Source organism: Eleutherodactylus coqui, chromosome 1 (assembly GCF_035609145.1).
Source record: "Eleutherodactylus coqui strain aEleCoq1 chromosome 1, aEleCoq1.hap1, whole genome shotgun sequence".
In the NCBI taxonomy this organism is placed as follows: Eukaryota; Metazoa; Chordata; class Amphibia; order Anura; family Eleutherodactylidae; genus Eleutherodactylus; species Eleutherodactylus coqui.
Genome location: NC_089837.1, coordinates 454,174,957 through 454,196,846, shown reverse-complemented (window position 1 = coordinate 454,196,846; position 21,890 = coordinate 454,174,957). Strand labels below are relative to the sequence as shown.

Below are 21,890 nucleotides of genomic sequence, written 5' to 3'. Positions count from 1 at the left end.
TGCAGTTGAATGGGTGAAGTCTGCTGCAGATCCGCAACAAAATCTGCAACAAAATCCACAGCAAATCGGTTATATGTGAACACGCCTCAGAGCTGGAGTTCTTTCATATATTTTCCTTTTTCCAAAAATTTTCTAAAAGACTTTTTAAATTTTTTTAATGCATTTAACGGAATTTTTCATGCAGCAAGTCCTCTAAATATATCCGTTATTGACCCCGCTCTGCGAGACAGAGCTCACGGTGTCTCTCTTTGGCAGACTCTGCTTCTCCCTGTTTTATGTGACTTTCCAGTTATTTGAATAGCCCGCATGTAATATAGTACATCATCCTGGCAATGACGGGCGATAATCCAAGCTGATCTCCGGGGTTAGAAAAGCCAGACATCCAGCAATTGGCTCGTCATCAGACCATCGGCTCTTGAAAAACTTTTTTTTTCTCCAGTTTATAGGATTAGTGGTCAAACATCAATTGTGTTTCACCCAATTTTACTATGACCATCAAGAGAGCTACAGTTTATAGCTGCTATAGACTGATGGCTATAGCAAATCGAGCACACTCAGCCACACTGATCCGGTGAAGTCTGAATCTGAATAAGTTGAGGGAATATAATATATGTTGAGGTTGGTACCCCCGGATGCTCTGTCAACTGTTTCCGTGGATGTTCGACTTGGGGAGACACGCTCCACATTTAGTGGTCCACTCCCGCGTTAGGAGGCTATGGATTCGAGTTTACTCCCCAATATATTCAGTCACAGGTCACAACATACACAAGGGAGGCGCTATTAAACGCATAAGTAATGTGTGTCGTCCCCCTCCTTCTCCCTCTTCCCGATTCCAGGAAATTAATTTCCTTCATTTTTCTGGCCACAAAACAAGTCATTGCCCGTTCGTGGCGCAAAGCTTCCTTGGACTTCGCCAAGCGCAAGGTGGATTTGTATCTAATAAATGAAAAACTGACCTCTCTTCTAGCCAATAGGCATGGAAAATTCTTGAAAATATGGACTCCTTGGCTAGAATATACTCTCCCCCCCCACAAAGTAATAGATCCCTAGGGAAAAACTCCTCCTGTCTCAGAAGTTACCCTTTTCCCTCCCCCTTCCCCCCATCGCTACCTAATACCTAAATCTTCTCTATCCCCCCTTAACTCACGTTAGGCCCAGGCCGTTAGTATTTTGATTGTTCTTTATAGCGGTCTAACTTCAAGATTGGATCAGGATATTAAGGATTCTTAATTTGAATTTCAGCCAAGTTTTTTTCTCTCTCTTCCCTCAATCTACATAATTGTGAACTGCTTTTGTTATGTATTAATGAGACTATGAAGTCTTCTAGTCAAATGTTGCATTATTGTAAAATTTGAAAATTTCAAATAAAAATTACAGTAAAAAAAAATAATTTAATATATATTATATAATATGGAAGTATGATATACATATAATAGATTTTTTTTTCCAGATAGCCTTATATGGGTAATAAAATATGTATGTTTCATTACAGGTATCAGACATTCAGGCAAGGTCTGCAATATTGACGTGGTCACCTCCTTCTAGTCTGATCAGTGAGGAAAACGATGGGACAGTCACCCCTGAGGTTTACGCCTATGAAATACTATTGTCCAACAATGGGAAGGATGGAAAATACAAGGTTGCATATAGGTATGTGTGCATCATATTCTGCCATGATCTTTTTATTAAGAACACAAAAGTGTCTGAAATGGAATCTATCAGAAAGTTTCTGTGGTGTTTTTAACTTTTTCTTTTCTTGAGTAGTTGCTATGCTCTTTAACCAAAAAGGAGAAATTCTTACAGAAATCTCATGCTTAGCAGATGCTAAGGGAAATGCAAAAGGGAAACTGCACACTGTAAGAAGCTGAAGCTTTTTCATTGAACAGCAAACACACAACTTAAGCTTTTAAAGAATACTTAGCCATTACTTAGGTCCCGGGCTATATATCTGCATTTCTAAATTTGCCAATATGTGTCACTTGTCAGCATTTCGCTCTTGTGTCTGGATCGATGAACTATATCCATGACAGTAAGCTATTAGTATAACTCTTAGAATCCCTTGACTTCATTAGCACCTTTATGCTGTTGACACTCAAATCTACCTCTCTGGTGCAGATGTTACATCTCTTCTATCCAGAATCCAAAGTGCCTATCAGCCATATCCTCCGCCGCCTTTTCTTCTCGCTGTCTTTAACAAAACATGGAAAAAACTGAAGTCATCATCTTTCCCCACCTCACTCAACTTCCCCATCAGACTTCCCAATCACAATCAACTGCTCCATCCTTTCACTAGTCCCACGAGTCCACTGTCTCAGTGTAACATTTGACTACACCCTCTCCTTAAAATGGCACATACCAGTTCAAAATCATCTCTTGGATGCGAGCTTTTCTTTACCCCTGAGTCGTCAATAATACTAGTGCATGCCCTCATCATCTCCCATCTAAATTACTGCAAGGTCTTTCTCTACTGACTCCCATCCAGCACTCTTTCACCCGTCCAATCCAGCCTTAAGTCCTTAAATCAATCAACCTCTCTACTCATTACTCTCCTGCCTCTCCCCTCTGTTGATGCATTCACTGGTTGTCCATCATCCAGAAAATCCAATTCAAGATATTATCAATACCCTACAAGGCTGTGCACAACCCTCCATACATCTATTACCTAATATGCCGATACTTCCCCATACTTAATCTTTGGCCCTTGCACAACCACCTTCTCTGCTCTCTCTCTTAGTGAGTTCTTCACATAATTGTCTCCAGTATTTCTTCTATATAACCCCCTACTCTGGAATTCACTATCCCAACACATCGAACTGTCCACCATCGTTAAAAGATGAAAAACCCACCTCTTTAGAAAAGCTTGTAGTGAGAGAAAGGCGCAACAGCTTTGGAATTCCCCATAGCGAGGAGAGGGGGGGGCGGAGCTACAGGGGATCTCTTACATATCTCCCCATATTTGGAGAGATATGGGGTGCGGCAAAAGGGCTTTCCCAGGGTTTCCCCGAGGGTCGGGCAGGGCTGGGGGATTCTCATAGTGATTCTTCTCTAGCAAAGAGAGGGTGCGGGACTAGCGGGCTTGAGTGAACACATCGCAATTGAGAATGAAAGCATTGAAAATCATTGGTTTCATAATCATGCATTTTTACTCAGTCTCCGATAGCTAGAAAACCTTTCACCAGTGGGCAAGAGCCCTTAACTGGTCAAAATCTGTTCTCTGGGTCATAGAGGCGTCTAGTGGTCAACAAGCTCTGCACAAGCGGAGAAAGAGGTCACTACACATAAGTAGGCACTGAGAGCCTTTTTATAGGCCAAGGTTGGAACTACTTTTGGGGCCTCATGTGCAAGACTGTTCATCTAATCACCACAACTCTAATCATTTCATATCTGCCTGAGATGGAACTGTATGTTAAAATTTACAGCAAAATGACAACTCTTTCTAAGGAGTCTCCTCCCATTTTTTTTTTGCAATAGAATTCCAAATTTTAAAGTATCCTCCCTTTACTTAAATGGCAGCCTTGCATGCTCTCTGCCTGCAGTGGATCAACTACTAAGTTTTTTTGGTCAGGATGTTTCCATTCTTGGTAGTGAACCCCCCCTTCCCAAAATTGGCTTTGACTGGTAATCGCTGTTCGAAACATGGGGGTTTCCAAACTTTTGGAGGGTTCTGTAGTTCACTAGTGGGTATAAAAGCAAGAGTGAAATTATATGAAGAAGCCAAGCATTGGTTTCTAGTAAGCTGCTCCGTCACAACTCTCAAACAGCCATCTGAATACGGCCTTAGGCCTCATGCCCATTGTATGCCCTTGATTTTATAAGGTTTTTTTTGGTTTTTTTGCTGGACATAACTGTAAGGAACAGTACACGGACAGTGACACTATTCACATGGCTGAAATGCACAATCAATTTGGTGCATGCCATATATCCCATTTTTAAGAAAGCTGTCGAAATAGAGATGGGTTAGTTCTCAGTGATAGCAGTGCATTACTGTGTACCATTTCCTAAAAAAAAAAAAAAAAAGGATCGCACCCGTGTGCAGATTGCCTCATACATAAGATTTCTGGAAATAAATTATTTTCACGCATCAAATCACTGAAAAGTCACATATCGTTTCATTTTCTTTCCAGCGGAGAGAAAACCTGTGTTACAGTTGATGATTTGAGACCTGCAACAGATTATCACGCCAGGTCAGTGACACCTTTTATATTTTATGCTGTATTAAACCTCTTTGTGGAAATTATTTTGTCTATCTGTGTCATTATTCATAATGTCTCGGTGTCTACACTGACATATTCCAGTTCAGTAGCGACATGATGATGAAGAAAAACAGTAATGTTTTCCAAATTATTTTGTTTGTATAAAACCTAATTTTAGATTATGCTGCCATTCTTACAAATGGAAAGCCATATTTTGGTGCACACTTTAAAAATAACACTACATATTAAAAGTATTTTACAGGGAGATACTATTGATCTTCAGCATGTACCTGCAGTTATAAGCGTTGGCTACGACACCGGGGTCGGAGCAGCAGCTTCCACTCCATACCCCTGTGTGTTGTGGCGTTGATATTGGGCGCGTGATTAGCTCATTACCCGGGGTCCCAAGCAGCGAATCCCAGCCAACCAACTACTGGTGACTTATCTTCAGGATAGATTATCAATGGTATTTCCATAGAAAACCCCTTTATTGTTTTATTTAGCCCCTTAGTGATATGTGACACATAGCCAATACATGTTTTTATGGCAGTCACCAACTGGCCTTAGACTTGTATGCCATAAAAGCATGGTGGCTTAACCAAAGATCCCTATGAGAGTCATCTCCAAGGAAGAGCTGGGCTCATACTCTAATGGCCAGGGATGGAGAAATCCCTTACATTCCACAGTCAAATGGGGTCTAATTGGGGAGTTGTCATAGGCATACTACACTGCACTACATGTATGTTGCAGTGTAGTATGCCAGCGATCAAAGGATCACATTTTCAAATCCCCATGAAGGGGAAAAATGAAACAAAAAGTGATGAAAAACGTTGTGTACCCCAGTAATGTTACATTGGAAAGTACAACTCGTTTACAGTTCTTCACAGCCTCCTGCACTTAATCACAGACTTCAGTGGTTGACCGCTAAGATCTGCAATTAGCTGCAGAGGCATGTAAGGTTCTGATCAGACTGACTCTGTAGTTTTTTAAAGAGATTTGTCAGTATGAACGGAGTTGACTCCTCAGCCAGGAGGAGTCATGCTGGTTCATGCCATCACCCACCAACCCTGGAGGAGGCAGACCAGCCCTCATTTGAAATACAGAGCGTCTGTAAAGTAAGTCCCACTTAAAAAAAACTTATTGCTCAGCAACCAACATACATGAGACATGGATTTCTGCTTTTATATGATACACAAGTAATTATTAGGAAATTAGAGTAGCAGTGTTTCTGGTGGCACATCACACACAGCAGCTTGATTACCACACAAGACAAACACAGCTTGGCTCCTCCCACAGCAGTGACATCAACACAGGTCCTTCAGCCCACTGGATCTCTGTGGTGGAGGTAGGTCAGTGTCTTCTTTCAGGACTGCTGAGTTGTGTCTGACAAAATAGTGGCTTAGTTGTTGTTCTCATTTTGTTATTTTTGTCCTCTCCTTTTCAAGAGCCCCAACGGTGTTTTTTTTTTCTGTCGGCCAGACTCTGTGTTTTATATATGTTGTAGGAACTTCGATGATGTCCCTAGGCGGCGGAGCGATGACATCACCAGGGGTGGAGCATAAGAATCACTCACACACATACATACGTACATACATACATACTCACCGACAAATGGTAGTTTGACAAGGATCCCAGATTTTACCCACATTACATTGATTCAGCATGAGCCCCGTGGGTGAATTTGGGGAACCGAGAATCTCGAGAATTTCTGTTGTGCTCAGAAATGTAGTGTGCTGAAATGTTAGGCAAAGTATGGCAGGAGTTCAGTTACCATATCAATGTTTGTCACGTCACCCATAGGGCTCACATTGAATCAATGTAATGTGGATGAAAACTGGGATCCTTGTGCATCTCATAAATCCGAAAACCGCCTCTTATGTACGTTGGTTGCTGAGTAAATACATTTATTAAAGTTAGACTTGCATTATTTGCAGTGTTTTTTTTTGTAAAAAGGCAAGATATTCTTTATAGAGAATCTGACATAGAAGTACAAGCACAGAGTTCTCTATCCTCTTCGTATTTGATGTATTTTCTTGTAGATCTTTTTTCTTCTGTGTTATATGGGGAGCAAATAATGCTGTTAAGACAAGAAAATAAAGTTATTTATGAGTTCTGTGTCTTAAGTTGCAGGTATTTTGTTATCAGTTGTTTTGTTTAGCCATGCTCTTACAATGGGTTGGGGTGTTTAAGAAAGCAATGATATACCATGAAATATACAATTTTTCTGGTGTAAGACATTTTAAGACTGAGATTAATTAAAAACATTTCTTGTTTGCTGGAGACAATACGATTTTGCCTTGTGTAAGTTTTTAAGTTGAGGCATTCTGTTCATCAGACAATAGATGGCGCTAGTGTACTATAAATGTGAGTTTATTGAAGATGAGGCGCTGAGCGTAAATTAGATTCACTTCTAGAATATAATCATTAGCTCTTACATTCTTCCTTAAAGTCTTTGTGCATAACAGCTTGGAAATGCCATTAACGAGGATTTGTTAAGGGGTTTTTCTTGGAATGCAGAGTTAAATAAACCTACATATGGCCACTCATTAGCAACTAGGAATGTAAACTCCTTTAGCCTAAAGTGTGCAGGCGCTAAGAAGAGATACCCCAAATATTTCTATTGGCAATGTGTCCCTAAAGTTTTAAAATTTATCAGGGTTCAAAATGGGCAATACCACATCACCTTTATTGTAAGAGGTATCCAAGATCCAATGATGAAACATGAAACTTGCAATATCTATAAATATTGTTTTCTAGCATTTATTTGGGATTTTAGTTATTGGATGCTCTAAAGCTTAGTATAATACTAATGATATTGTTTCCTGACAGCCAACGATGGCCAAAGAGATATCCTCAAATGCTGCAGGCATAATAAGATGGCTTAGGAGTTAATAATGATGATCCTGGTAATAGAGTGGCTTTGATTTTATACATTTCTATCCAGGGTGAGGGGAGTTAGGCTGGGTTCACACGGGGCGGATTTGCCACGGAAATTCCGTGCGGAATTTTGCTGCGGCAAATCCGCCTGCGGCCGCTAATCCCTGGATTAGCCAGCCATGTGAACGAGATTTTTTTTTCCCGCTGCGGCCGCGCTCTCCTCTATGGGAGCGCCGGCCGCAGCGGAAGAGCGAGCGGCCGGACCGCTTCAAAACCGCCGCGGGCTTTAAAGCAGCGGCTCTCCCAGCGGAAATCTCGCAGTTTTTCGCTGCAGCCAAACCGCGAGGTTTCCGGTGGGAGTCCGCCCCGTGTGGACCCAGCCTAAAGGTTATAAATTCTGTTGGTTCGAATGGTAAAGGATTCAATGCCAAAATGCCTGTCTTTCTAAAGCAGTGAATGGGTTAACACCAGAATCTCCATTGCCAAGTAGACATTTCCTCGCAACTATTTCAAACAATTTATTGTATACAAGTCTGTGTCGGAGATTTCTAGTTGTGCCAAAGAATACAGATTAGGAAATTTCGGGGAGTTTGGACCTCTCTTGACAAATAATAAGGTCACATTTGTATAGATTTCCCCTTTAAATGGTCACCTACTTTTCTGCAAACTTGTGCTTATTTGATAACTAGCAAAAGTGCAAATCATGGTTTACCTAAAATGACGTTTTGCTTGCCATTCCCTACCCGCTTTCATGTGAAGCTTGTCTCTAGACAGATTACAGGAAGTGGAGGGGGGTCTTGCTTGCTTCTGTCTCATATGGACCATAGACGTCTATGGTGGTGGAAGCTGCTAAAGGGAGACAGGAACTCAGAGACTCACACAGAGATGCTACTACACCTAATAGTTATTTGCTGTCTCAGAGCTAGTGTAGTCACATCTACACTGCTCAGGACTGCTGTACACTGTCCTCTATGCTGCTATTGCTTATGAAGATGTGCTGCAGATAGATGGAGAAAATAGCCGGCTGTCCTAGGTATGCAGTGTGTGAGCGCCATCATAGCAACTAGCCTATATCCACTAGCTTGAAGAACACTGATAATTAAAAATACAGCCTGTAGATAGGAAAATTAGTAAAAAATTCCATATGATGGCTGGAATTGGTGCTATTCCTTATGTGCACACACAGCAGCATATTTTTAAAAGTTAGGTATGCTTTAAAGCCTATGTAATGGCTCAGTAAGAAAAGTGATCGGGTGCTCACAGGGTAAAGTGTAACTAGGTGTCTGATAGAAGAGCACTTACTCTTATATGAGGTCTCACACCTGGAGACCTCCCAAAGAAATTCTCAAGGAGTGTATTCTTCTCAGTGGTTCAATGTATAAAAGGTTTTTAATATTTCAAAAAGAATATATATATATAATTTTTTTTTCTTATTGGAATATTAAATATTATATAATATACTAGTATTAAAAGAAAAGGATAGGGTCCAAAAGGTTTAGTTTGCGACACATTTCGGAGCGATCAGTCACTCCTTTATCAAGCAAATCTAATGGAATTCAAACAGAAGTAGACAATAGCAAAAGTCAGAAGTACAGAGGTGGATATATAGGTGAAACTAAAGTGTCGGTGCTTTGGCCATAAAAAAAAATAATAGAAAATTGGTAAGCATATACATTAATAAGGAAATTTATGCTGTATTCATAGTATATGCTGCAAAAATAATCTAGATAGAAACGGGTACACCATAGGTAAAATCAAGATAAAAAATAGTTGATAGACCCATTTCCAATGAGGACCAAGTTCGCCCCATCATACGCAAACCTCTACATGGGGGCTTTCGAAAGAGGAATTCACTGTGGATTAAATTTCTGCTCTCGGCAGTGAGGAGTAAAGGGACCAGCAGCTACCCAGAGAGGGGATGAGGTGGATCCCCTCTCAAACTGTAGTATTGAGTGGGCATGGTTATGTATCAGAGCATTTGAAATAGGAGGGGAGGGGCAGAGACTAGCTGAACAGTGCTGGGAAAGTCTCTGAGCCAGGAACTTGAATGTAGTAGAGTCTGCAAACCAAGTATGAGGCTTTCTAAACGCCTGAGAAGGAAACATGAGTGCAAATAAAGAACATAAGTATATATTTTTTTCTGCAGGGAACTTAGTAAGATATATGTGTACTGGTTTTTAATGCACAAAGAGAGAATTTTTCATGCAGTGAGCCTTTTTCCTAATCTTGTATTAACTGATCCATTTTGTATTGAGCACTTGTTTGCTCTTTGCAACTAGGAACATATGTGCATATGTAAGAAATTTCAATTCTTTCAGATAAAATCTACAATCCTTACAAGTCACTTAGTAACCAATATAATCCACTGGTGTGCTTCTTACTGTGATTACTGCAATTCACTTTCCTCTTTGTGTTTTATCTCCATTCCTCATGTAACAACCATCCTACAGGCTATGACTAATTCCACCTACTCCCATCACTTCAAGGCCCACAGTCACTCTGACTATTAATACTCTCAAATATTACTCAGTTTGCTAACACATGGCGATATTATCCTGATATAACCCTTTGTACTGCGCTGCTATGAATTTTCTCTGCCCTTGACTTGATAAGGAAGAAATGTAAAAAGGGCTCCAGGGCTTACCTGTCCATATACTCCCAGAAAGAATCTCAGGACAGAGTAGGTTCTCAGAGGTCTGATTACATGGTGCTGTTGGGGTGGTGTGGCCCAGAGCTGTGGGGGATAGCCTAGCAGCAATGGTGGTTTTGGGCAACAGGGTTGCTTCTTCTGCGGGGTCTGTTTTTTTTTCGCGTGATCGCCATGCAGCGCTAACCCTGGTAGCGTAGGGATTATGAAGAGGTCGCCGTGAATTGCTTAGTGGGCTTATACAATTTGAACAAGATGTAACAAAGAATGTTTATAAATATTGCTGAGAAGCACTCGATCAGCGTACAGGGTGATTCAAAAATCAGGGCCACCCGGAATATCTTTTAAATGAAGAGATGTAAGTAGAAAACTTTGAAAAACACTTTGATGGGTTGGGGGAAACTTTTTGGCACTATAGTGTTGCCTGGTAGCCCAAGAAACTTCAATGGAAAGGGGGTCACGGAATACATGATTTAAGGGTAGAATTTCATCAGAGCTTGATGGCTGCAGGTACTAAAAAAAATGACTGCAACCTGTTTTTCGTGACGAGTCCACAGAAAAGTACATGGGCATGTTTTTCATGCAACTTTCGGTCTCATGAAAAAATAGTCTCATAAAAAACTGAGACACAATGTATATATGTGAATGTAAACAATCTGTAATACATAACACTGTTCTGATATTCTTTTGTTTGGATATTATGAAAATGTCAATAAGAGTTAAAAAAAAACACATTGCGCATAAAAATAGGTCATAAAAGTGAATGGGCCAGTGCAAATACGCAGCGAATATGCAGGAAACCTGTGTATCTGCATATCAGAACAATAGGCCCTTCCGTTTTTTTTTATTCGGGGGGGGGGGGGGTACCTGTAAATACGCTCCATATTTACATGGGAAAAACATTGCAAAATGGCCAAAATGCGCTTAAGCCTGTATAAATTAGCCCTTTAACATTTGATTATTGAGACTTCTGGGAGTTTGTTTGTTTGTTTTTTTAGCATTTTTTGTAACTTTCTAAACTTTGTACCTTAAGGGTCCTTCTACTCTGCAGTCACAAGCGGAGGTATACATCGAGAGGGTTATACCTACTATATAAGCAAACTGTGGCATACATTGCCCATAGGCTCCCATTCAAAAAAAAAAAAAGCAAACCTACTGCACGGTATACATTATTTTATTGGTTGCCTCTGTATGCAATAATACAGTCTGCCAAAAAAAGGAAAATATATATCGCCACTCTTTTGGCCTCTGTCAGGTGAATGGGGGCCTATGGATATGTTTGACGTATGCGCTGGATATAAAAAAACACAGTGTAAGGACAGTCTAATTCCCAGTAAATCCATAACGATGCCTGTATCCTGTATGCAGAATTTTATGTTCTCCCTTTTTCCTCTGCAGAGTGCAAGCAGAATTAAACTGTGTCAAAGGAAATCCTTCTGAAGCTGTAAGCTTTACCACAACGAGCTGTGAGCCAGAAACACCCAACCCTCCACGAATTACTAACCGGACCAAAAATTCACTTTCCCTTCAATGGAAGGTGAGTTATTAAGCATTGACGTACGTCTCTAGGGTTCGAGGATAACATAAGAGGAGTTTTGCCCATAGTTGCTATATTGCACCTGCAATATTGAATATAGCCTAGCACAGTCATGGCGAACCTATGGCACGTGTGCCAGAGGTGGCACGCAGAGCCCTTGCTGCTGGCACGCGCCGCCGTCGGCCACACATCACGTTAGTGAATACCCGCAGCTAGCTGCGCTGTTCCCGACGCACACTGTGACGTCAGTGTACAGCCGGGATCCTACTGCCCTCTACCCTGACGTCTCCTCTTAGGTTCTGCGAGAGCAAGGGAGGAGGCGTCCAGCAGCACACACTGACATCACAGTGTGCATCTGGGATCAGCGCCACTAGCAGTGCCGAGCAGAGGAGCAGCGGCGCTTCCACGAGGAGGAGGAGGGGGTAAGCATATGGGTCTCAGGGAGCACTATTTCTACTGGGGCCGTTGTGGGATGTCACTATTGATACTAGGGCTGATGTGGGATGTCATTATTACTACTGGGGCCGCTGTGGGGGGGTCACCATTACCGCTGGGGCTGCTGTGGGGGTCACTGTCACCACTGTGGGGGGTCACTATTACCGCTGGGGTATGTTTACACGTGGCGGAATTGCTGCAGAATATCCAAGCAGAAATTTCTGTGGCAAATTCTGCAGCATTTCTGCATCCAAAAGGCAGTCAAAATCTGCATGCTGTCTATTTTGAAAAAGCTCTGCCCTTTTTATAATGACGGCGTTAAAAATCGTACGTTGTGATAAGCCCCGCCCCCTGACATGTTGGCACTTTGCGATAAATAAGTGGGCTTTGGGTTGCAGTTTGGCACTCGGTCTCTAAAAGGTTCGCCATCATTGGCTTAGCAGAACCAAAAGTGGAGCTTGAATAAAAGAAAAAAAAAAAAAATAGAGGTATTACCTGCTAATGAGGTGAGCATGTGTCTGATGCCTACTGTAGCTTCCTACTTTATCACTAATGAAGCGTGATAAAAATAAACTACACCATTGCTGTCAGACATGTGAAATATAAAAATGACAGATTTGCAGTAACAAGTATGGAAATCCTCCCGATATGCCATCTGTTCTGCTACAATTCGAGGAAATGGATTTTGTATGGAGGAGGGAAATAGCACCTTTCTCTATCTTTTCTATTGAACACATTGATATAATGTTAATCGCACATTTCTTGCAGCAGCTTTCCCTAACACATTGTGGCGCCCCTGGCAGGACATTTGTAGCTAGACGGAGATAATGTAGTCTTTTCTTTTCGCACCTACTCCATAATGAACGGGCGATGCCAGGCAACGTGTTCAAACAGCCTTCCTAGCCTGGCTTTTGTTTTCATTTAATGAGGTGGAAGTGCTGTTTTCGGGTCTGTAAATCATAGCATAATGCTTATCAGTAGCATGCCGCGCTGCCATGTTCTACATCTGTAACCGCATTATGAAGCTGACAACTGGACATATTTGATAACAGTGTGGAGGTTGTAATACACTTCGCTGTCATGTGTACAAAACACCTGATCCAGTATTCTGCATGAATATATCAAAAGTAGCAAAACCCTTGCTGTTCCCGGCTAGATGAGGTACATGAGTCAACGTTTCTCAGCAAGCCCGTTTTCAATTGTTCAGGTTTAAAACCACTTATTGCAGGGGTAATATAGTATTATATGCCTGTCAGGCAAATAACTGGCTGGCTGTGGCTCATAGAGGATGGGGTCGCCACGGTGGGTCATGTCTTGATGTCAAGTTGGTGGTGACATGAGACAACCCCTTATAAAGGATCTTTTCCCCACGGTAGACATTTATGCTATATTTACAGACTATAGCAAAAGTAAATTTGGCAGTCGCTGCTTGCTTAGATGGGTTTTCCAGAAGCAAAAGGAGGGTGGGGGCGAAGCTGGGACAAAACAGATGAGTATAAGCCCGTTTATTTTATAAGCAATCACTGAGACTATAGCAACCCATTTAATTATTTGCAGTGAGTTCTGCATTTCTTCGTTGTCATTGTTCAAGTGAAAGTTATTACAGTACGTTCCTCCTTTTATATTTTCATTTTCAGATCTCATGTGATAATGGCTCAAAGATACACAGTTACCTTTTGGAGTGGGATGAAGTAAGTTAAACACAATATTGTCCGAACGTGAACAAAAGTTTTTTTTTTTTGTTTTTTTTTAAAGGACTGGCTGGAGTTTTTATGTTTTAGAGTATACATATAGTAGTGAACCAATACAATATACACTGCATATAGGTACATTCCTAATCCCTCCTTAGGCAGTTTGGGTTATAGTATGTGTAGTACAGCCAGGAAAGTGTTATATAAGGCTGTTAACATCTGTGTTGGGGATTCCGCATGTGGGACTTTTTCATCCAGCATTTCATACCAGGTTTGCACCGAAGGCTCCGAATGAAGCCTCTGGCGCAGATGTGAACACAGCCTTATTTGCATATTTCAGGTCGTGTCCATTCTTGTCCATTTCAAAGACTGTGCATGGCTTTACTTTCGGACCATTCTTTTTGAACCTTCCTGTATATATGTATAATTTTAGCTAGCAACGTATGTATGAGAGCAGCACTCCGGGGGTTAAATAAAAGATCAAATCTTTATTGTGCCCACGACAGGTGTATATAGGGTGTATATAAATAACAGCAAAGGGGAAGATAGAACAATGCCTCTACTGCGCCACCTTTTGGAAGGCAGCATTACTGCAAGTCAATGTCAGACCTTTTAACAAGCCTTGTAACAATGACTGAGAATATAAGCTTAGAGCCTTCTCCAGAAGGAAATGATAATCATGCTAGCTTTGGCTTATATTACAAGTCATTGTTACAAGGCTTGTTAAAAGGTCTGACATTGACTTGCAGGAATGCTGCCTTCCAGTGGGTGGCGCTGTAGAGGCAATGTTCCATCTGCCCATTTACATAAATTTCCCAGAGGAACATGCATGGCCTTATAAGTCTCCTCACTAGGTGTTCACCCTGAGGAGAAACTAGACGCTTGCTGACCTAAATAACAGCAGGCATGCTATAACACAATTTTTAATTAGTGTTATTTTCCTTAAATATCTAGTGATTTACTTGATTTAAAACCTGCAACGAGCTACGTTTTGAATAAGCCTTAGTCCTTCTAGATTCACAACTAATAAATTAGAATAGCAGCTATGCAGGAGATGATGTACCGAGGACTTGACAACTGTACCATCAATGTGCTGGCAGCATCCCCCGCTGTCACTTCAAACTTCAGTTGGAAAGATCTGGAAGATGTCATGATCGTGACTTTGTAAAGTGTTTCTCTGTGAATTCTGAGAGAATAGTCGAGGCACATTTATACCCATAGGCTATAATAATCTTTAGCGTCTCCTGTTTTCATATAATAAGAATAATCTACAGCCCTGAAAACACAAGCAGGCAGCAAGGATCCCAAGTGCCTTAAAGTACTTTTTAACTTTTTTATCATTATTATGTACTTAATAGATCTGCATGAAAAATGAATGTAGTGTTATTTTTGTATTAATACTAAATTTAAACTTCTTTTTTTTTTTTTTTTTTAGGGTAAAGGATGTCAAGAATTCTGTCAATGTTACTATGGCCTTCAGAAGCAGTTTAGAGTAACAAAATTGTCTCCAGCTATGGGATACACTTTCAGACTTGCAGCAAAAAACGACATGGGCATGAGGTAAGGGCCTGTCACATACGGTATAATGCAGCTGCTCTTCAGGTCCCCATTGTACTTATGGAGTACATTCCCCTTTTCTTGTCTCCATCTTAGTGGTTTTAGTGAAGAAGTTCTGTTCTACACCTCCGGCAGTGCTCCGACAGTGCCAGCAAGTCCAATACTACTAAAAGCCGGAATTAGTTGGTTGTCACTGCAGTGGACTAAGCCCTCAGGTACACCGTCCGATGAAGGCATTTCTTATATTTTGGAAATGGAAGACGAAACCTCGGTATGTGTCTGTAAGCAAACTGACTTCACTGACTTTTGGTGATTAAATATACAAAATATGTATATTCAGATCCCGTTTTCATGATGGTGCCTTTAAGTTACATACATTGAGATGCTTTCTGCAGGCAGAATTCCATGGTACCCTCCAGCAGGCCCATTTACACGAAAAGATGATCGCTCAAACGGCAGTATGAGTGACAGTTTTGAGCGATCACTTTGCATAAACTCTTAAGTAGCTAATTAGCTACTTAAGGGCTTATTCGTGTGTAAATGAAGGCTCCCATTGTATGCAGAAGACAGCTGAAGCACTGTCTTCTGCATACAGCTGCTTTGTTCTCTGAGCTCTCAGCTGGAATCCAGCTGAGAGCTCAGAGCGGGATATCAGTTGAAACAATACGATCAGCGGTATCCTGCTGAGAACTCAGCATGCGGCTCTGATAAGGCTCATTATTAATTTTTAGCTTAATAAAAGTTAGTAACAAGAGCAAAATGCACAATAGCAGCGCGTTTAGAAACAATGAGCTTTTGAGCGATAATCGTTGTGTCTAAATGGGCCTTTAATGTCCACAAAACCATTATTTATCTTGTATTTATCAAAATCCCACATGTGGATTTCTATAGAAAAAGCTCAGTGATCTGTCATTTACAGGATGCAACTGTTTCATTATTGCAATTCTAGTAGCTAAGTTTTATACTGCAGAAAACCATGTGGGAGATTTATTACCTCTAAATTTAAGACATTAAAACTAGATCAGACGGAGAAATTGCACCAAATTTATCGCAGTGGTTCATTATCTGCTATAAATTTGGTGCATCTTGCGAGACACATTCAACACTTTGTTATGCCACCTCTTGGCTGGCTTGCTTTACTCCAGTACTTCACACCAAAAAAAATGAGCAAATGGTATTAATCAATCTGGCACATTTTATGACTCCTTTTAGTCTCGTCCAATTTTCTAGACCCTTTTTTAAAACGTACTAGTGAGGTGTAAAGAGGGTTGAAAACTCCTAATAAATCTTTCACATGATATGTACACCAGTTCTTCGGTGCAATTTAAGCCAGAATTCTGCTTAGTAAATGTTCCCTTATGTGTTAAGCTGTTCACAATAAGAGTGTTTTAAATGGCTAATCTACACATTACTTTTATGCACTATTTTTGAAAATTCGTATTTAAGAGCTTATTCCGACGACCGTATAAGTTATGGAACTTAGCTCTGCCACCCTCCCATTGCAAATAGTGGCGAGGGGCGGAGAGGAGGCGGGAGCTCAGTGTGCTCCCGGCTCTTCTAGCCTCCTCCCCCTGCAGAGAGGGACACTGTATATCGGCCGGGCGTGGAAAAACCCAGCCGATATACGGTCATCTGACTAAGCCCTTAGACTGTTTTTGCTCAAAGAGGGTGGTCCAGGACTTAGAGAAAATAGTTAGGTGCAGGATATAGAATGCATTCAAGAAATAATTCCTGGATAAGTGGCTGACTAATCCAGTGCAGGAGCCTAGGCCCCCACCACTTCAATCTGGGAAGTGGTAGTTACATGCCATTCATCGTGCATGTGACCGCTCAGCCAATCACAAGCTACAGTGGCCACATGCCTTCAATGGCAAAATCACTGCTGAAGCCTGTGATTGGCTTAAGTAGTTGCATGCACAATAAAAATACAGATCGGCAGCACTTCCCCAGTTGATATCGGTGTGGGGGAGAGTCGTCAGATCACTGTCAGAAGTAACCATTATTCAAACTATAGGATTGCACACATTCTTGAATTTTCAAAAGTTTGTGAATGCTTTTATTATAGATGTATCCAATGATCACCGTATATCCAAACAACGTTTAAGGGAGTGTGTAGCCCTTTATCAAGCCAGGAGCAAACACATCCATGAGTCCAGCATAGAATAATAGAAGTGCAATTCCAGAGGTGTTGGTGGTTGAGTTCACCGGAAGGTACTGGTGGAGACTGCAGCAGAGACCTTATGTCCCCTGTCATACTCCACCAGTATCATCTAGTAGACTCAACCACCAGACGCTCCAGAATTGTACCTCTGTTATTCTATGTCTAAGTCTGATGTTTTTGCTCTTGCCTTGATAAAGGGCTATTTTGGCCAAAACGTTGCTTCGATATATTACAATTATCTGATACATCTATAATAAAAGCAGTAACGAACTGTTGCAAACTCAAGAGGTGTGTGCAGTCTTATTTTTTGTATTTCAGTTACGTGCACCATGAATGGCACATGACCACCGCAGCTGCTTTTGGAGATGCGGCACTGGAGGGGGTACCTACAGAGGGGATTATGCCGTATACCTTTATTTAATAATTTTCCCTGACCCCAATTTTATATTTCTAGTTTTTGGAAAATCAATTTTATGGGTATTTGTGCAGTGGTCATGTGATGCAAGCAACAAAGCATAGGGAGTCAAAGGATGAACACCAAAACTGACCAAATACAAGTTTATGGCAACTCATATTGAATCCGTTGCCCACTTGCTGCGTTGTCCAGTAAATGACAACTACTGGCTGAATTTCTATAATTTCTTGCAAATTTTCCGGGTTTGATCATCCCTAGAAATCACATGATGCAAGTGTTGAAATGTATGTATTAGTTTTCTTAATGGAGAATATTTTCATAATGTGTTTTTTATTGTTCTCCCTGTGCTATATAATGTTCAGTAGAATAGATGCATGGGTCCAGCATGATCTTACTTGCATCCTGTCTCAAGAAATGTAGTTGTATGATGATCATAATTGTATAATTATAACAGCATTACAGTGAGTTGCTAATGTGCTGGCATACTCGTGCTATTTACCGCATTTATGTTTCTGTAGTTTAATAACATTATGTGAATAGAACATTGCTTTGCCTAGCAACACGAACAGTAATTCCATTTTTTACACATAAAATTGGCATAATTGAAGGTATTAGGATATAGAGGAAAGTATAGGGTGTATTGAAAAAAATTTGGTTAGAAATAGCTTATACCTCTCACTCGGTAATTAATTACAGTACCCTCATCCAAGCACCCCTCATTGTGTGACCTGGGACTTTAGACCACCCCATGTAAAAGAGAAAGTTTTGGGAAGAAGTTGTTATGGTTAATCCAGAATTCTTTTAACAAAATACTTACATAATAAAATTTTTGCGTAAACTGTTTCTGCCGCTCGGTAATAAATATTGTCTGTTTTTTTTCATGATGCTACATTTTTGTAATAAATTTCATGTTATTGTCGCTTTATTTTCGCAGGGCTATGGATTCAAGCCAAAATATAATGGAGATGATCTTACATTCACAGTAATGAACTTGAGGCGCAGCACAAAATACAAGTTTAGGGTAGGTCCCTTCTCCTGCATGTTTGTATATCCTATAGGAAGCACAGCAACGAAGATGATCAGTAGTTTTTTGTTTTCTTTTTGTTGTCTGCCTTTTGTGTGTTAGTGCAGCATCCGAGGAGCGGGTCTCTGCCTAGGAGACGGCGGGGATTAGAGTAGGGCCTTGTCACGGTGGCACTACCGTCTCCCACCCAGAGTGTAACCCGAGAGCACATCCCAGGGACTGAAGGCAGGCTATTAAGTGGGAGTTTCAGCTTACTTGGTTTTGTCACTGGTGACGCCACCGTTCCTTCCTCCGTGGAAAAGATGAAGATGGAATAAAGTCCACACAGACGGAGAGTAGTTGAATAAACAGTTGCCGGGAACAGTCGGCAGCTGTAACTTTACTTGAATAAAAACAGATCACAGTAGACCGTAGTAGGCTCAGAAAACATACCGATGCAGGCAGAATTAGCAGTGAGGACAGGGAGGCAGTCACAGGATGACACCGAACCCACAGTCCAAGTTATTTGTGCTGCACCACTCCTGGAAAATACTCCTTGGAAAGACACAAACTCTCTACCAGTCACTCACTCCTGACCTTTATCATATTGCACAGGAACTCCAATACTCTAGTCATACGGCATAACGCTTGTAGGAAGCGGTCCTAGGGAAGACCTCTAGGCCACCTCTCCTTCTCCTCCATCTTCACCACACACAGGTTGAAGGTACCTGCATGTGGGCAGCACATTCCTTCCAACTCAGGCTGCAGCCAAGACTCAAAGCAAAAAGCCCAATCATGCACCTTGCAAACACATATAAGAAACATGGTCACATGACTTACAAAAGGTACATTTCCAGACTTGACCCAGACAGTAACCTTTTCAGTGCTGCAGCTAGCAAATACACATCATATTCATGCAACATAAAACATACTGACAATACACATAAGCACAAGACTACATAGAGCAGTCAGAACCTTCCAGAACTTTCATACATCAATTTCTGTACACTACATTGGGACATGATTCAAAGTGTATTAGGTGATGTGTTTTCTGTTGGCATGTGATGGAAAGGAGTCCTTTCAAGCTTCTCATTGTATTAAATAAACTTTAGGATGCAATTGTTGCATTCCAACAGAGACTATTCACAGTTTGGCAGTAAAGGCAAAAGGATGCACCCGCAGCACCACACAGCTACCCACTCGGGGTAGGGCAGATGAGTATGCAATGCCAAGGCAGGGGGTCCAAAACAAATCCCTACAGTTAATCCCAAGAAGAAGTAAAGACTTGGCAGCATAGATTTGGTGCAAAACAGCAAAAAAGCTTTAATCTCCCATAATGTGTGAACAAGCTACGTTTCGACCTCCACGGTCTTTTTCAAGCTTAAACCTCTACATTGCACTGTTCTGTTCTTCATACTCAGTTTGTCTTCAGGGAGTGGGATACAGCTGAAACAATAGTATCAGCTGTATCTCGCAGTGAATTCTTGATAACTGATTGCTGATCTCTCAGCATGCTGAAAGATCAGCGATCAGCGACAGCTTATCGAAAACTGCACAATGTCAGTGCAGTTGGACACAACGATTATCGCTCAAAAGATGGCTTTGAGCGATTTTTGAGCGAAAATCGTCTTTTCTAAAAGGGCCTGAACTTGCTGTTCACATAGCAAACACTGTAGGATTTGTGTTGTAAGAGAGAGAGGGAAGCTGATAATTCCGCAAGGAAATGTTGAGTTCCTGGTAGTACATATTACCTAATGTCGTTTATAGATGAGAAAGAGAGAAAACCATTTTATGCACAAAAATAACACTAAAACATTTTTTTCCCTTCTTATCCGTTTTCTGTTGGCTAAAAAGGCTGGTAATTGTATACAAGCGAACGCTTTGCTGCATTTATTATCTTGGTTCTCCAACCTGCTCTGTAGTTTTACGCTGTGGTTATATCTCAAAGTCGGCGTGTACCTGTTGGCTGTCTTCCAGTTTTCATTCTGGAACTCTAATTCTAGGTTATTGCATATAACTCAGAAGGGAAGAGCAGTCCGAGTGAGGTTGTGGAGTTTGTAACCCTTCCAGACAGGCCCGGTGCACCATCAAAGCCTTCTGTGAAAGGAAAGGTCCACGCACAGAACGTCCGCATAGTTTGGGGTATGTGCTACTGATTGGTTTGTCTTATGTTTTACTTGAACACTATTTTGTATCGATATAATCTATATGTATTATAAAAGTAGTTTTTTTAATACATTGCATCACTTATTTTGGATTGTTATTGAGTCATAGATTGTTTTCATTATCCCAGAGGTGTATTCACAGTTTTGCTGCTTATCATTGGAAACCATTCATCTGCTAGCATAGTATTGCTGCATTTGTACATCAGACTACAGCTGTAAGTCCCAGGACTGAATTAACAACATCATAGAGAGAAGCGGTCGCAATACTACGCTAATATGAAACCAGCTTTATGTCGAGAATTCCTCTTCAAAGAAAGTGGCTCAGTGCTTAGCATTGTTGCCTTGTAGTGCTGGGTACAAATCCCTTTAAAGGCAACATCCGCATGAACTTTAAAAATCTTCATCCACATGTTGCCTTTCATCAGATTAGAACCTAGAACTCCAGCACGTAACTCAACAGCACTAGCAACGGAGTCACCACACTTGTTCTTTTGCCTCTAAAGAAGGAGCAGAAGAACAATAATCACAAAGAAAATATGAAATCTTCATCCAGATGTTGCCCTTCGGTAACTTTGAACCATGAACTCCAGTGCTGCAAGGCAACAGAGCTAGCAACTGAGCCACCACACTTCTGTCTTCCTTTTTAATTCTCCAGAGGAAGAGCGGATGAAGAAGAAAAAGAATAAACACAAAGACATTATAAACTCCTTGCAGATGTTTTCCATAGTCTGATGTGAACCTAGAACCACAGTGCTAGCCAGTGAGCCACCAACTACTTCTGGTTATCCTTTCTCCAGAGGAGTAGTAAAAGAAGGGGAAGGAGAATAAAAAAGATCATTTCCTTCATCTCTTGTTTCCCCTCCTCTTCCTCCTTCTTCTACTTCCCCTTTGTCTCCTTCTTTCTCCTTCCCGTTCTTCTCCTTTTTGTTTGGATGAGAAAGAAGGAGGAGAAGGAAGAAGGAAAAACAAGCATGGCAGCTCAGTCATTAGCACTGTTGCCTTATAGAAGAACTAGGTTCCTAGGTTTAAGTTTGACCAAGGACTACATCTGCATTGCTTATGTATATTGTCTTTGTGCTTCTCCTTCTTGTTCTCCTCCTCCAGGGAAGAAAAAAAGGAAAACCAAGCTTTGCAGTGCTCATGTTCTAGGTTCAAATCTGTCCAACATCTGAACGGGATTTGAACCCAGGACCCCAGCACTGAAAGGTA

At 41.1% G+C, this 21,890-nt stretch overlaps 1 protein-coding gene across 5 annotated transcripts in view; it reads left to right on the top strand.

The window, feature by feature from the left end:
• Positions 1–21,890, top strand: part of FNDC3A (fibronectin type III domain containing 3A) — a 187,750-nt gene that overhangs the window by 142,051 nt on the left and 23,809 nt on the right. For all 5 annotated transcript variants that reach the window (XM_066583972.1, XM_066583979.1, XM_066583986.1 and 2 more), the window contains 8 exons: positions 1,493–1,650; positions 4,125–4,184; positions 11,116–11,254; positions 13,327–13,380; positions 14,816–14,940; positions 15,034–15,208; positions 18,448–18,534; positions 20,520–20,658. In XM_066583972.1, coding sequence (XP_066440069.1) covers positions 1,493–1,650; positions 4,125–4,184; positions 11,116–11,254; positions 13,327–13,380; positions 14,816–14,940; positions 15,034–15,208; positions 18,448–18,534; positions 20,520–20,658 — 937 coding nt within the window. The remainder of the gene's footprint in view (positions 1–1,492; positions 1,651–4,124; positions 4,185–11,115; positions 11,255–13,326; positions 13,381–14,815; positions 14,941–15,033; positions 15,209–18,447; positions 18,535–20,519; positions 20,659–21,890) is intronic.